General features: G+C 54.9%; 1 protein-coding gene across 1 annotated transcript in view; it reads left to right on the top strand.

The window, feature by feature from the left end:
- Positions 1 to 10,307: 10,307 nt before the first annotated feature.
- Positions 10,308 to 15,871, top strand: part of MATN4 (matrilin 4) — a 7,255-nt gene continuing 1,691 nt past the window's right edge. Inside the window, exons 1-5 of the mRNA XM_009709108.1 lie at positions 10,308 to 10,380; positions 10,955 to 10,960; positions 11,793 to 12,362; positions 13,553 to 13,675; positions 15,225 to 15,638. Coding sequence (XP_009707410.1) covers positions 10,308 to 10,380; positions 10,955 to 10,960; positions 11,793 to 12,362; positions 13,553 to 13,675; positions 15,225 to 15,638 — 1,186 coding nt within the window. The remainder of the gene's footprint in view (positions 10,381 to 10,954; positions 10,961 to 11,792; positions 12,363 to 13,552; positions 13,676 to 15,224; positions 15,639 to 15,871) is intronic.

Below are 15,871 nucleotides of genomic sequence, written 5' to 3'. Positions count from 1 at the left end.
GGGCTGGGGGTAGGGTTTGGTGGGGCAGTAAGAGGGGCCTGGTACCCCGCTCTGTCTCTCGGTGCCCGCGCAGAGGATGTAAAACTCTTCTCCGCTGTCGGGATGGCGCAGTTTGCAGCCTGCCTGCTCTGCTCACCTTTTGCCTAGCTTTCGGGCAGGTTCCTGCTTATACAATCGAGGATATCTCTTTTAGCAGCGAATAATGAGGTCTGGTACACCTGGGCAAGGCGTACTGAGCAATAGGAGATCGAGATCCTGCGAAAAGATAAGCTGAGAAGTGTGCCCTAAGTTTGTTATGCACTGTTTCTGCACGACTGGAAAATTGGGTCTGTGCATACTCCTAGATATGTTTGCACAAGCAATCACCCACCTTCAGCTTATAATTCCAACCATTTCACGGGGAAAAATTAGCTTTGGGCACTTTTGTTCCAAGCAATTATGTGGGAAATCTTGTTTGGAAAAAGAGATTATTCTGCACTCATCGTATTTGTGCAGACACACAGCCGTCCGAGAGAAGCGGAGCTGAGCAGATAGACGATGTGGTGGTACCTGCTCCGCTGGGTTTTTTTCCCCCTAATTCTGCCAGGACAGCCTTTGCTGCGGTGCAGAGAGCTGCCGAATCCATCCGGGAGGCAGGGCTGCAGAGCGGGAACCGGTGTCGGTGAGGAGGCTGGCAGGGAACGGGGACCGTCCCGCTTCGGAGGAAGCCCCACGTGTGTGCAGTGGGACTGGGGGGGAAAGAGGGCTCCAAGAGGGGAGCCTGTTCAGAGCCCCCACTCTGAGAGAAGGCACACAACTTTACCTCTTCGGCTTGAACCCACGGGATTTTGACTTCAGTCAAGCCCAGATTATTTATAAAGTTACTATGAAGTATTTATAAAGTTACTATGAAGTCCCTGTGGGACTTTCTGTAGCATCTCTTGATAGCAAAGATTATTTTTTTTTCCTTTTTCCAAGAACAGGAGCAATTAATCGCAGGCATTGAGCGTGCAGGTTCTCAGTAACAAGTAGAAACTGCATTTCACAAGCAGATTCTTGTGGTGTCTGCAGGGATTCATTAGATTGGCATTTGACATCGGCAAAAAGTGTGTGCGGGGAAATCTGCTCTTGGATCTCGGCCCTGATATTTGCCACCAGGATATGGATAAATTTGGCCTCATCCGAACTACAAATTCCCATCTGCAAAGCATGCAAGAGCTCGGTGTTTGTAGTAAAATGACTTTCCATCGAAGCAGGCAGGGGTATTGCTGCATCCAACTGGAAAAAGCTGTTGTTGATTTTTGTGGAAGTTGTAAGTTTATTTTTTTTCCTGAAGAATTAAAGAAATTTTATGTGATTAATACAAGATGGGCTCGGGAGCTGCCCTTGTTGGCGACGGTAGCAAACAGAAAAGATGTGGCCAACAAGGCAGCCTGTTGTCGGCAATCTGCGGTCACAGAAGATGTTTGTGCTCCGATTGCTCATAACATAGCATTTCCCTTGAGGTTGGCATTAGGGGTTAAAGGTTTTCAAGAGAAGCCTTTGTTTAAACATCTTTAAAGTTTCCAATAGGGGCCCCTTTGTTCGCGTTTGGAGCAGTGTGCCTGCCTTGTTAAAAACTCAGCGCTCATAAAATGCCATTTACAAATGCTTGATGAATAGAGCTGAAACACCGAGGGGGACATAAGTAGTGTTTTTATCTACACACACATGTGAATTACACACAAGCCCTGCCCTCGGTGAATAAATGTGACTTAGAAAAAAGACAGCAAAAAAAAGAGATTGAGTGGTGCTTATAAAGAAACTTCTAAAAGTCAGCTACTCCCCCAGAACCAGTCAGTCCCTCCTGTGCCAGATGTCACACGCATCTCCTCCTCCAGCTGTGCCAGGAGACCGAGCAGCTCCTGCCACTTGTCATTACCTCTCAGTTATCATCTTTTCCCCACTTTGGACCCAAACAGTAGCAAATTGATCGCTTGGGCTCCGTTGGCTGGTAGGGAGCTCGCACAGCTCCGTTGGGCACGGGGACCCGGACTTTGTGCTTTCTGTTACCTGCTGTTGTGGGCTGGCGAGAGTCGCCCCTCGGTAGGTACTTGCAGCACAGATGTTCCTTCACATATCGAGTAACAGTTTTAGCACTTAGGCGGCTTTGCTTCCCTCTCCTGTCCTGGCTAAATATAAAGGGTTTAAAACCAGCTCTGTTAAAGCAGGGGAGGGTATAAACGTGTGCTCAGGAGAGCCCAGAGACTGGTGCACAGCTCCAGCAGTGTTTCTGCGTGGGGTGGCCCTGGGCTGCCATACCTCATCCCGTGTCCGACGCTTTTCTGGTTCTCAGGCAGCTTGTCCTCCCTGGTGGTTTTTACCGGAGGCTGGATCCATCTTCCCTAGCAACTTTCTGCCTTTGCCTGTGTCTCTTTGTCTGCAAACTTCTGATCTCTTGCATTGCAAGTCCTTGGTTGCACACATGAATCCATCACTCACCTGGTCCCTCTGGTGCCCATCAGGGAAATCCATAGGGATCAGCTGTGGTCCCTTGCAGAGGGGTTGCAGTAACGTGGTTTCTCTCCAGACTTCAGCCTTCCCATCTCTGAGCTATGTCATGCTGCTCTCCTGGTTGATTGCCAACGTTCTGATCTCTTGCATTGCAAGTCCTTGGTTGCACACATGAATCCATCACTCACCTGGTCCCTCTGGTGCCCATCAGGGAAATCCATAGGGATCAGCTGTGGTCCCTTGCAGAGGGGTTGCAGTAACGTGGTTTCTCTCCATACTTCAGCCTTCCCATCTCTGAGCTATGTCATGCTGCTCTCCTGGTTGATTGCCAACGTATAAGTTTGGAAGTCTTTGAGTTGTAGTCTGTGGACCCGTAGGAGTCCATGGTCTACAGCAGGAACCGGTAGGAGCAGATCTGTTGACAGCCAGGGTAACCTACTATACAAGAGACTGTGTCTTGACTGGAAAATTAGCAGGGTCCACAAGCTGAAAAAGATGGAAAAACCCTGCCTTTGGGTATTCGCAGCTCCTACACTTGCAGCTGGACTCGGATGGCTTCCCCAGTGTCATGTTAGACAGCCCCCTTGTTCTTTTTCTCTTTTCACAGCATCTTGCTTTGGCTTTAACAGTACCAGCCAGGACGAGAGTGATACAAAAGATTTCAGTCTGTGCCTAAATGCCAGACAGCAATCTCGCTACCACTTCTCCATTTACTCTCCCTGTCATCTGCTGCACCTTAACCTCTCGTGTTAACTTGTTGAGGCAGATGACGGGCTGAGAGTGGCTGCCCTGTGTCCAGGTTCCCTAAAGCACGTCTGGGCATTCCCTCATCTGTCTGAAGTGCCCTTGTTTCACCTCGGCTGGGTCTGTGCCCTCGTCCTGGGATGCAGGTGGAAGAGCCAGCCCGGGTCCCGGCTCTGCCGCAGACTTCCCACAGCCTTGAGCAAGTGGCTCTGACTCTCCTGGTCTCTGGTTCCTCATGCCATCTTGTAGGACTCTCCTTGGAGAGCCTCATGAGGCCTGAAAGCCTCAGCGAAGCAACCTCAGATTGTTCCCTGATCTCTCCTGGAAGCAAAGACCTTGTAGGCACCTTTGGAGAAGACTGGGTAAATGCAACAGAACTGGATAATTTCAACTAGTTGCTCACGGGTTGACCCGAAAGGGCTAATCCCACATAGGGGTGAAGCTGAGGTCAAGTGGTCCTCAGCCGTGGCCTCAAATGCTGCTTTGAGTCCCTGGGGAGGTCTTGCAGGAGGTTTCCATGCAGCATCTGAGCGTGCTGATGAGGCCAGGGTGATGTGCAGATGCTGAGGCACAAGGGTCCCCAAGGCACCTGCTCTTCAGCCTGGGCAGAAGTGAGGCCACAGCCCACTGCGACGCTGGTGGAATTTCTTCTCTGGTGCATCTCCAACGGGGTGACAGCGTCCCAGTCCGGGGACAGCAGGTGACAGCATCCCAGGCTGGGGACAGCAGTTCTCCTGCCATCAGAGGGATGTGGCAGCTGTGAAGTTAGTTGGGAGCAGTTTCCCGTGCTACCTTTGGGGTACCCCCTGTGAAAACTATCTAGACAAAGAATTCAACCAGCTTGCTTTTCTGTCTTGAGGAGGGCCAAAAAGTCTCCGCATGCTTTTCTGCAGCCGCCAAATGCTCCTCACTTTCTGCTATTTCAATTAAACACATAGCAGGATGGGTAGGATAAAGGGGAGAGGCACAAGAATATCCTCCTGGTGTGTTTCCTTGTGCCAACACATTGAGTCACGTCTCCAGAGTGAGAAATATGATATAAAGATTTAGAGAAGGAGGTCAGGCAACGAATCTATGATTGCGGGGCTGAAATAGCAGGCGTTCTCTGTGGTTGTCTGTGCCATGTAAGCTTGCTGGAGGTCAGCTGGGGATATTGGTCCCAGCAGATTCGGGAGACAAACGTCCTGCTAGTAACTATCAATCTTATTGCTTAGAGATACCGGCTCTGCTGTATCAGGAGCTCAGCTGACAAACTCTGCACCAGCCCCGGAGCTGCTCTGGGCCATTTCTCTTTCCTTTGTGGTTGAACTTGCATATTTCTGGGGAAAAAAAATGCTCTCTAACACCTTTCTCGCAGAACAAGAACTTGGGCAATGGATTGCTGCCTCAGCTTCTGGATGGCCCAGACCTCCTTCTCTCCAAAGTTTGAAGTCTCTTGGCGCAGTTCAGCTGTCCTTCGGGGGCCCGTCTGCAGAAAAGCATTTGCTTTTTAGAGAAAGTCAGTAAGGTGGGTCTTTCCCCTGTTGATTGCTCTTCATCAAAATCCAACAGTATTCCAAGATCCCTCCAGTTTTGCTTAAAATACCAGTTAGGAGCGGGGCTGAGTTTGCCTGTCATGCAACTTGGGGCACAAGCGCAGCCTCAAGTCACGAGCGAGACAGAGAGGAACGGAGAAATGCCACCAGCAGTCCTGAAATAGGAGACACCTCTTGACATGTTTAGTTGAACAAGGGGAATTGGCTGACCATGTTTTCCTCTTGGCTAGATCTTTAATACGCGTTTTGAAAGGCCATGTTTAATTTGCAAGTGAATATGGCATTTATTCTTGCCAGCTGTTGCCGCAGCAGCCCCGGTACAGCGTGTTTCAGCACAGAGGCTGGCTGGGCAAGAGGTTTCCTCCTAGCTGAGTTGCAGACACTGGGAGATCTAGAGATAGATTGGTGGCAGAGGAAGACCCCATGTGCTGTTGTGGAGAACATCTAAAAGTCCATTGCTACACCCAGCATTTCCCTCCCGAGGGGACTTCAGATGTCATCTCATAGAATAAGCCTGTTGGGACTTGTGTGATGTTAGGTCCGTGAGCTGACGTCTGTCACTCAGCCTGCAAATGGACCTGGACAAGAAACCCGTCCTCCTCCTGCCCTCCCTGTGAACGTGCTAATTCTAGTGAGTTTGGGAGTGGACCCCATAAAACGGGGAGTTGGCTTTTTGGGGGAGGAAGGGGAGAGAAAGAGAAGTCCCCTCTATATCCAGCAAGATTTTCCTGTTACAGCACTCCTGCTGATTTGCTCCTTTTGGGTTTGGAGCCATGATGTGCTGTTCAAGAAATACAGCCTTGTTTTTCAAACAACGTGTCCTTCCAGGTGGCAGTTGGCCCAGTAAAGCTGCCCTAGCGTTGTAACTGGAGAGTACTGTGATGTCCTGGAAAGAGTCTGCTCTTGTTCTCCCACACATGTGTTTGGGAAGAACCAAGGACACATCAGTCCTTAAAAAGGGTGCAAAAAACCACGTTTTGGTTTGGAAATTCATGCCATTTCCCTGGTCTTGATGTGCTTGTGCTCCCTGACTCTTCCTTGCTCTGAAAACGTCATTGCTGTCCTCTCTGGTGGGATTTGCAACCTGTCGCCCAGCTGCTGTGGAGGATGAGCATGGAGATGCTGGAGCTGTGATTGAGTGCAAGGTCAACGCTGCCTCTAAAAGGGTCCCGAGGGTGGATTCAGTGCTCGCGGGCAGCAGAGGCACCGCTGAGAGCTGCGCACTTGCAGGCAGGGAGCACCTCGAGGTTGTGGATTGTGTTGGGACAAACCAGCCTTTGGGCAACCCTGCAGGAGAGGGTGGATCCAGCTCCAGGGCTGTCTCCGGCCTCATCTGTTCGCACAGCTTGAGGGTCTTGCAAGTATATGGACAACGTGCCAGCATCCGTCGGGGTTTCCACAGCAAAATCTCAAATGAAGAGGTGCCTCTATGTTGGTATAAGTTGTCTGCATCTCTCCAGGTAACTCTGGTTGCTTCATTGTCCCCTGTGCCTGGGGCAAGGCATGCTTCGGTCATCCTCTCTTGGTCCCACGTGCACTTTTTGGGCAGCCTGTCTCTTGGGCATGGACCTGAAGGATGACTTGCTGTCCTGCTGAGGACATGAAAATTTATCTCCCCATCCTCCAGCCTGAGGCCAGCTCTTGCTGTCTTTCTGCTGTGGTCCTGGTAGCCCTCTGTTGTCCTAAGCACAAGGAGTCTGTGTCCAGGCTCCAGAGCCTTTTTTTTTTTTTTTTTTTGGCACTTTCATCAAATAACTCTAATGTGGGAGTTGAGATATGGCCTGCCAAAACTGCCTGGTTGGGCAAAGAAATGCCCTGCAGAACATAGCAGGGTACATGGAGAGGCAGGCGAGGTGGCTGAGTCTCAGGAACATCACGTCTAGGGCTGCTCTACCATCGGCCAACGTTTCCAGCACAGAGATACATGCTATTAGCTGGTAGCACATGTGGCATCAGTGCCGTGCACCCCTGCCATGCATGCCCAGGCACCCTGTGTGTGTCTCCTCCTGCACACGGGCATGCTGCATAGGACAGCCCTCCGGCTTTACTCGTGGTGGGTGACGGCGTGCTCAGTCGGAGGCTCCCAGCTGTTCCCCGCTGCTTGCAACACATGGCAATCCCTCGTCCTGGCTTCTCCTGGGGTCTGGAGCCGGCGCAGAGCTGCTGCTGCTGCTCCCACAACATGCCAAAGGTCTGCCAAGCCCAGGCAGGTGGCTGGAGTCGTGTGGTTTTTGCCATGAACAGAAATCTCAGCTAAAGGCTGATAAGCCCAGATATATGAAATCTTGCTTGTGGTTGTACCCGAGACCTGGCTCGTGACTCTATAGCCGTGGTCCACAGCCTGCTTTCCTCCTCATGACGCTACAATCGAGGCTTTTCCTGGGCTGTGAATGCACTGACACCTCCTGAGCCTTTCACCCCTTCTTTCTCCATCTGCTTCATCCTCTCTACAATTCAATATATAAAGCCCCCACCCCTGTAACAACGAGGAGGGTAGGGAGCTGGCTGCATCCCTCACCCTGCTCCCTGCCATGCCCTGTCCTTTGGGCTTGCCCAAGGGAGGATGCGCCCAGGTCCAACCTGCGCGGATGAACCCGAAAGGGAATATTCAGAGCATTTTTGTTAACCTGTAGCCAGGAGAGAGCTGCCAAGGAGGCCGTGCTGAAACCCGAAGCGACTGTTTTTCCCGAGACTCAGCACTTGGCAGGGAGAGCAGACAGACAAGTGGTGGAGCGGGGAGGGACGCGAGCGCCCTGGGGGCAGCACCGCCGGTGGAGGTGCCCAGGGAAGGTACCGGTGGAAGGCGTGCTGGCTTACCTGTGTGCCTCTGAGGATTCATCTCCATGTCCTCCTTGTCCGAGATCAAGAGGAGAGTCAAGAGGAGGCTGAGGTCATTGCTGACCCTTCTGTCCTTACGTGTGGCTCTTCCCTTGGTCACTCTCTTTGCGCCATGTGCTGAGCATCTCCTTCAGCAGGGACAATGGCTGGTTTTCCCCTTGCGTTGCTCAGAAAGGTCAGGAGATGGCCCAAGTGTCCTTCTCGCCTCGGCCGCCGTGGGATTTGGCTGAGCCAGCCCAGCCGGCAGTGCTCGCCCTCCCTGGACCTTTTTTCCTTTATAGCTCAGCGTTATCTCAAGGTCTCTGGTGTTGCAGCCGGCGCTGTGTTTGCCTTCCCTCGCAGCACCTGCCTGCCAGCCGGTCGCTTCCCACCCATCTCCCTCCCACTCTTATGTGGTAGCAGGGGACTCGGGGGGTGTGTGTGGGGGGGAACCCCTCCACAGGGCTGCAGGTCAGCCCCAGTGCTGCCAGCCCCAGGGGAGCGAGGACAGTGAGCAGCAGGGAAGTTGCCCAGCACGGGATGGTGGCAGAGATATTTGGGGACATCTGTCCCATCACCTTTGCTTCCCCATCCCCATCAGCCTTGCTGCTGGGGCAGGGCTGGGCATTATATTGAATTGGGGACCGGGGCACTGTCCCAGCCTGGGTCTCTGCTGCCAGGACCGGTGCTGGATGTATGGCTGAGCTGCCGTGCCCTGCCCTGTCCACGCCGCACCCTTTTTTCAGCCCCTCCAGCCGTGGGGAGTGCCAAGACTTCATCTAAAGCTGAGATGCTGTTAAAAATAGATCGGTTGTGAACTGGTTTTCTCCTCCTTGGTTCCTGGCCCGAGAGCTCATTCCTCTCTTTGGGCTGGCTTTGAAGTTGTCTGGATGCTGCAAGGTGCAGGCTCCGTACCAGCTTGCTGTTGCAGGGAGGCTTGGAGAGCGGAGACCTGCAGAAACATTATAGGTGGCATAGCTGTCCCCAAAATATTTAGTGGTTGCTGAGTGCTTTCTCCCAAAAAAAGGCACCGCTGGAAAAAGAATCTGCTAAAAGAATGGGGAAATGAAAGTGGGATAGAAGGGGCTGGTTTTGCACATGGTGCTCTTCTGAGGGAGCACGGGCACCCGAGCACTCCTGGCCACAAAGCAATGCTCTCCGCGGCTCCTTAGAAAATGCCTGCCCGGCTGCAGCCCCCCCTCATCTCTGCAACCCGGAGCGATCCCACCGGCCCCTCCGCTGCAAGGCTCTGCAGGAGCTCCCAATGTCTGCTGCGGAGCTGCCGTGTCCTGGGATGGCTGGGCTGCTCACGCTCCCCGGGAAAAGGCTGTGTCTCTCACTTTAAGAGTGGTATTCTGCATCCTGGTTTCATCTTCTAGCCCTTTTCTGTCCTTCTCATTCTTCAATATCATTTTTCAGGTGTGAACACTGAGTCTGGAGACAGTTTTAAGATGCAGCTGTGAAACCTATTATCATTGTCCCTGCTATCAAGTACATGAGGTTCAGGGCTGCACGTAACGGAGCAATTAAATAGCAACCCTGGTGATGAATTACAACTGAGACCTCCCGGGGCTAAATAAATATCAGCTGATAACTACTGATAAAATGAATTTCCGTGTGCTTTTTTCTAAAAGTGCCCTTCCAGTATCTGTGCCTGGTCGCAGTGCTGTATGTCTCCTGGGGGAAGCTGCATTAACTGTGGCATTTCCACCTCCCCCAGTACCTTGGGTTTCCAACCAGAGCTGGAATAAAAATAAACCGAATAAATCTTTGTCCCTACAGGAGCCAGGCAAGGGCAGGGAAAGGCAAGGCAAGGCAACACAGAGGTGGGCAGGGAGGGAGGCAAGTGGTAAGCGGAGGTTTTGTTAACCGGTCTAAATATCTTTTCCTCCAACTATCCCACCTCAAGCACATGACGAAACTGTCGGGGTGCAGAGCATCCCTTGGAAAAGCCAGCAGGATGGGGAGAGCTGCAAAGCGCTGGTGGTAGAGTGGTGGGGTCCCCCGAGGTGATGTGAAGGAGGAGAGCAGCAGGCTGGCAGTGCCTCACCCAGCCCCCTGCCCGGGGTTGGGGGGGGGAATGGGTGCGAGCCCACCTGCACAGGCACCGTTACACCCTGGGCCTGCCGAGGCTTCTGCTTTCCAAAGGTAGTCTGGAAAAAGGCAGAAAATAAATTTATGGAGCTTCTTGGAAAAATTCTCTTTTTCAGTGACTTTGAGAGACTTCTGAGCAGGTTTTACCTGTGCTGGCGTTTCATCTGGGGGCTTCTCTGCCCGTGCAGAGCGAGTGTCCGGAGGGCTGGTGCTCTGCATCCCTGGGTGCAGCTTTCCCACTCTCCGGCTGGCTGCGGAGAGCAGCCGCACTGCCAGTGAAAAAGCCTTTGGCTGAACATCTCATCCGCCTGGTTTGCAAGTGAAAATAAGGCTTGTCCGATGGCCAGCTCCACCCAGAGCAGAAAATCAGACCCTTTGGCAGATGGTTGCTACTGTAATGAAATTTAGCTGTGCTGAGACTGCCAGTCCTCGAATGGGAAAAGTCCCACGTGGGTTCAGAGGAGTTTGGGGACGGATCAGTCAAAAGTGCTGCTGCTCAGGGTTTTTGGCACTGCCTGGGGACACCCACCGCAGGTGAATGTCACCCTGTGGCTCAGCCCACCCTCAGCACTGATTGCACATCCTCTTCTCCCCGCAGCGAGTCCCCCCCCCAGCCCCAGAATCGTGTGGTCTCGCAGAGCCATGATGAAGCTCCTGCCCGTTGCCCCTCTCCTCCTGCTTCTCCTGACGACGCTGGAAGCCAGACCAAAACCTGCAGGTGAGCCCTGGCTGGTGGGGATTGCCTGGAGGAGAGAAAAGCAAGAGCATCACGGCAGTGAAACCCTTGGAGGACAGCTTGCTGCTTGAGGTGGGGGGGAGGTCTTGATGCCTCTTCTTCGGAGGCATCCCCAGGAGGATGGAGGATCCCCCCAGGCGTGGGACCCAACTTCCCAGCGCTGCCGGAGCCCAAGCCTGGCCCCAGCATGGGAGGGGGTTTGGTGCCACTTGCTCTGGGCACATCCTCAGCTTTGACCCAGCCCAACTCAGGGCTTGTCACCCTCCTGCTCGTGGACTCCGACCTCAGCAGGAGGCAGAGGTGTGAGGGGGAACCCCATCCCTGCACGGGTCTCCCGAAGGGGAGGACAAAGCAAACCCGGGGCTCCCAGCCTCTCTCCTCCCAGGACAGAGGGAGCTAAATCAATTCCAGTTTAAAAACAGAGAAGGCACCAAACGGAGGAAGGAGTGGGTATGTCTTGGAGACCTTCGGAGCAGTTGAGATGACAGCCCAGATCTGGGCATCATCCCAAGGGGACTTACAGTGTTTGCTTACCATTAGGGCCAAATTCTCCCAGGCTTGGGTACACACAAGCCAAGCAAAATATGTTCATTGGCACTTCACTTGCTAAACACTCTCCCGGTTTGCACTGGAAGTAGCACCCATATGTCCAGGAGAGGCTCTTTGGCTCGATCCCTGCCATGTGCATGCCCTTAGCTGTGCTTTTCACTGTCTCATTTTATGCCCTTTAAAAAAACCCCAAAAACCAAAACAACAAAGCAAGCCCTGGTTTTAGGCAGAAACTGGCAAAATGCAGTAAAAACCAGGGGATGCTGGAGCGGTGAGGGGAAACAGAAGAATTGCCCAAAGCCATATTTTCCTGCTTGGCACCGCCGCAGCAGGAGCCCGTGCGGTGCAGAGGTCTGGAGCAGGAGCTGCGGCGTGCAGAGCACAGCACGAGGCACTGTGCCGTTTTACACTTTAATGCTCTGATTTGCTGCAAAGATGGAGGCACTGCTGCCTAAACCTGAGCCTAACCCTTGCCAGGGTAGATGCCGACAGACAGACAGGCGTTTCTGCAGCCTCTGGGGCCGTCGGCTGTGGAAATAGAGGGAGCAGGAGCTGGGTCTGGCTGCAGGGACAGTGTCGGGGAGGAGGGGACACTGCCATTTCCCCACAGCCCCATGACCAGGGCATGTCTCCCCAGCCTGTCACCCCTGCTCCCACCCTGCAGGCACCCTCCGTGGGTTTACTGGGCAGTGGGAAGGTGCTGGTCTGTGGGGGCTGCCCGGACCTGCCCTCTCCATCCCCCACTGAGAACCTCTCAAGCCACCCAACGGGGATGTCTCTGCTCCCAGCCCTGTTTTTCAGAGGCAGCCATGAGCCTGAACGTCTCTTTCCCCCCCCGCTTCCAGCCCTGAAATGCAGGACGGGTCCCCTGGACATCGTATTTGTGATTGACAGCTCCCGCAGCGTGCGCCCCTTTGAGTTCGAGACCATGCGGAGGTTCATGATGGACATCATTGGCAGCCTGGACGTGGGCCCCAACGCCACGCGGGTCGGGGTGATCCAGTACTCCAGCCAGGTGCAGAACATCTTCTCCCTCAAGACCTTCTTCACGCGGACGGACATGGAGAAGGCCATCAACAACATCGTCCCCCTGGCCCAGGGCACCATGACGGGGTTGGCCATCCAGTACGCCATGAACGTGGCCTTCACCACGCAGGAGGGTGCACGTCCTTTGCACAAGAAGATCCCTCGCATTGCCATCATCGTGACGGATGGACGACCCCAGGACCGTGTCACCGAGGTGGCCACCCAGGCCCGGAACGCTGGCATCGAGATCTACGCCGTGGGCATCCAACGGGCAGACATGAACTCGCTGCGGGCCATGGCCTCGCCGCCGCTGGAGGAGCACGTCTTCCTGGTGGAGTCCTTCGAGCTCATCCAACAGTTCGGGAAGCAGTTCCAGGATAAGCTCTGCGGTGGGTGACAGCCATGGCTGTGGGCTGGCAAGGGTGGCCCCAGCTAGAAGATGACCTTCATGTGGGTGTTTGGGGTGGGTGCCCTTGCTAGGAGCGGTGTGAGTGGGGAAGCAACCTCCCCGGAGGGGTCCTGGGGCAGACGGCCTTTCCTCTTGCTGACCTTTCCTGTGCTGGGGCAAGATAAGGAGAGCTTCAAAAGCATTGCAAGCAAGCGCTTTTCTTCACCCATGCCTGGTAGCTCTGCCCCAAGCCAGGACATCGTGGCAGCAGTGATGGGAATATTAAAGAGCAGAAAATGTGGAGCCGGATTCCCTGGGTGTCATGAGGACGGGTGACACATCCCAGAGCCCCGTACACATTTCAGCGTGGCTCCAGCAGGGTCTCCTCCTACGCAGACACGTGCTGGCATCTGCTGCATGCACATTTGTGTTTAATAAAACCCAGGCCTCAAGGTGATGTTCTGGAGCATCCAGCGGTCTCGGTTGGGAGCCAGAGGCTGATTCGCACCATGGCTGTGTTGGTGCGGGTCAGGAGCTTGCAGACTGGGACCTGTCTGTCCCTTCCCATGCTGGTGGGCTTTGCCGGAGACTTGGCACTGCAGCGAGCTGGCAAGACCTTGCTTACCTCCTTCAGCATCTGTTGAAGGGCAGAAAGCAGCTGCCAGCCTCTTTCAGGCAGGGTTTCCTAGCCAAGGATGCATCCGTGCCTGCAGGGCTGCGTTATTGCTGCTGTGTGTCCCTGCGTGCTGGGGCAGGGGTCCAGGGCTGACCAGATATTACCCCCCCGGGGCCCTGATGTGCTCTTGTGCCTGATGCCTTTGCTTACAACGCCCTGCCCATTGCCTGCCTGCCCTGCCGGCTCTGCAGGCTCCTGGCTGCACGGACGTGCAGACCTGGCTCATTCTGGCTGAGCTCAAGCTTTTGCTTACTCAACTCAAGCTATTGACAGTATCAATTAATACTGAGCGTTGGTTTAGTGCTCGGGTAGATCAGAAAGCCGAGGCGGTTCAGAAACCTGCTCTGCACGGTGTCTGCGTCCGTGCACTGGAAATCAGGGGGTGAGTGCTAGGGCTGGGGCTGTGTGGGTCATCCCGGTGGCTTTGGCTGCAGGGACAGGGCACGTGCCAGAGCCGGCGTCCCCGTGCATCCAACGTTCCCGTGGACCGCTCTGATGCCCGTTCTGTCTTGCAGGGGTGGACGTGTGCGTGGAGCAGGAGCACGGCTGCCAGCACAGCTGCATCAGCACCCCCGGCTCCTTCTACTGCGAATGCAATCCAGGCTACAGGCTGAACGTGGATGGAAAGACCTGTTCCCGTAAAAACCTCTTTTTTTAATCCTAACTCTCACAGAGGACTCGTAGTTACAGGTCTCATGAGAGGAAGCTGAAACACAGCAGAGGACCCTGCGAGGCCAGCAGCAGCTCTGTTTAGCAGGTGTACAGCCTCCTGGGTCTGTAACAGCTGTGGATGGTGCTCAGCATTCCTAAATCCTGGTCCCCTCTTTGGGATGAGACGCTTGGGGCTCATGTGGACACAACCGGGTGGCTGTCACCTGAGGGAGCTGCAGGCAGCGGGTACCAGACGATGCATGTCCCAGCCACCAAAGCGCACAGTGTTTTGGCCCTGTATTTTGGGTGCAAAGCTGTATTAGTTGGTTCTGGCCGCCGCCAGCTTTTCCTTCTTGTCTCAGGGTGCTACTGGGAGCTTCCTCGAAGCCCTGGAGCAGTCCCTGGAGGCCAGGACAGGAGGGTGACGGGTGTCCTGTTCCCCCGCAGCCATCGATGCGTGTGCAGATGGGAGACACGGCTGTCAGCACCAGTGTGTCAGCGCTCGTGGGTCGTACTCGTGCCGCTGCCACGTGGGTTACTACCTCAACCAGGACAAGAGGACCTGCTCCCGTAAGTGTCCCTCTCCCTTCTTGTCCCTTCTTCGTTTGCTTCTCGCTCTCCCTCTCCTTCTCTTGCCTTTCCCTTTCTGCCCACCCCTCTCCTTCTCTCACCAGTGATCAATTACTGCAGCTTCGGAAACCACAGCTGCCAGCACGAGTGTGTCAGCATCCCCAACGGGCACTATTGCCGCTGCCGCAGCGGGTTCACGCTGCAGCCCGACGGCAGGACCTGCAGGGGTACGTCCCGACGCAGCGGCATGGCACAGGCTGCGGTGTACAGCAAATACCTTTCTGTCCTGCCCAATCCCCAGGGGAAGGGCTATTCTCAGACCACCCCACCTGGATGGGGATAACGCTGTGCCCTTGGCTTGTCTTCCAGCCACCGACCTCTGCAACGGGGTGGATCACGGCTGCGAGTTCAAGTGCGTGAGCATGGAGGGCTCCTACCGCTGCGTGTGCCCCGAGGGCCAGCAGCTCCAGGCTGACGGCAAGGCGTGCAGCAGTGAGTCCTGAGTCGTGGCTCTTGGCATCCTCCTCATCTGGGCTCTGTGGTCCTGGCGAGGGCTTACCTGAAATGAGGCTGGGGGTCTAAATGGGACTTCTTTGAGCTGGGTTGGAAGGAGGATAGAGAGAGCTGGCTGGGCTCCGGGGAGTGTCCTGGCTGCTGCGGGGATGGATGTGGGCTCATGTTCTCAGAGACATTGCCCAGAAGATGCAGCAGGAGCTTTAAGGAAAGGTTCAGGAAAAGGGAGACCTAGGAAAGATTTTCAGGGGAGGCTGCAGTGGCAGTGGAGGCTTTTGGGCTGAGACCCCTGGGCATGATTTGCTCCGCTTCCCGGCGTCACCCCAGCTGCAGATCCAGGGGGTCCACATGGTCTCCTGAAGCCCAGCAGCCCTGCCCCAGCCCTGGGCATCTTCACCCTGACAGTGCCCCGGGCCAGGCTGGTCCCTTCTCACCTTCCCCTTGTGCCCACAGAGTGCGGGACTGGGCACGTTGACCTGGTGATGGTGATCGATGGCTCCAAGAGTGTCCGGCCCCAAAACTTCGAATTGGTGAAACAGTTTGTGAACCGCATCGTGGACCTGCTGGATGTATCCCCCCATGGCACACGAGTGGGGCTGGTGCAATATTCCAGCCGTGTCCGTACCGAGTTCCCCCTCAACAAGTACCACAGTGCGGACGAGATCAAGAAGGCGGTGATGGAGGTGGAGTACATGGAGAAAGGCACCATGACGGGCCTAGCCCTCAAGCACATGGTGGAGCACAGCTTCTCCGAGCTGGAAGGTGCCAGGCCTCTCGCCCACAACGTGCCCAGAATCGGGCTCGTCTTCACAGACGGACGCTCCCAGGATGACATCTCTGAATGGGCCAGGAGAGCAAAGGAGTCAGGTGGGGGGGGGGGCTGGGGAACCCCAAATTGCAATGCTTTAGGCATCTCAGAATGGTTCCTGGGGATGGTTGGCTCTGGGGGAGGCTGAAGCATCCAACCTTGGGGTGCTGCATCACCCGGGTCCTCGGGTGCAGGTGTGCCTTTGCTGGGGTCACAGGGTGCTCTGAGCAGCCCCCTTTGTGCAGCACCCTGCATCGTGGTCGTGATGCTGTGCTCCCACCCATCCTTCCCA

Source organism: Cariama cristata, unplaced genomic scaffold (assembly GCF_000690535.1).
Source record: "Cariama cristata isolate BGI_N322 unplaced genomic scaffold, ASM69053v1 scaffold24751, whole genome shotgun sequence".
NCBI lineage: Eukaryota > Metazoa > Chordata > Aves > Cariamiformes > Cariamidae > Cariama > Cariama cristata.
This window is presented reverse-complemented; position numbering and strand designations above follow the sequence as displayed.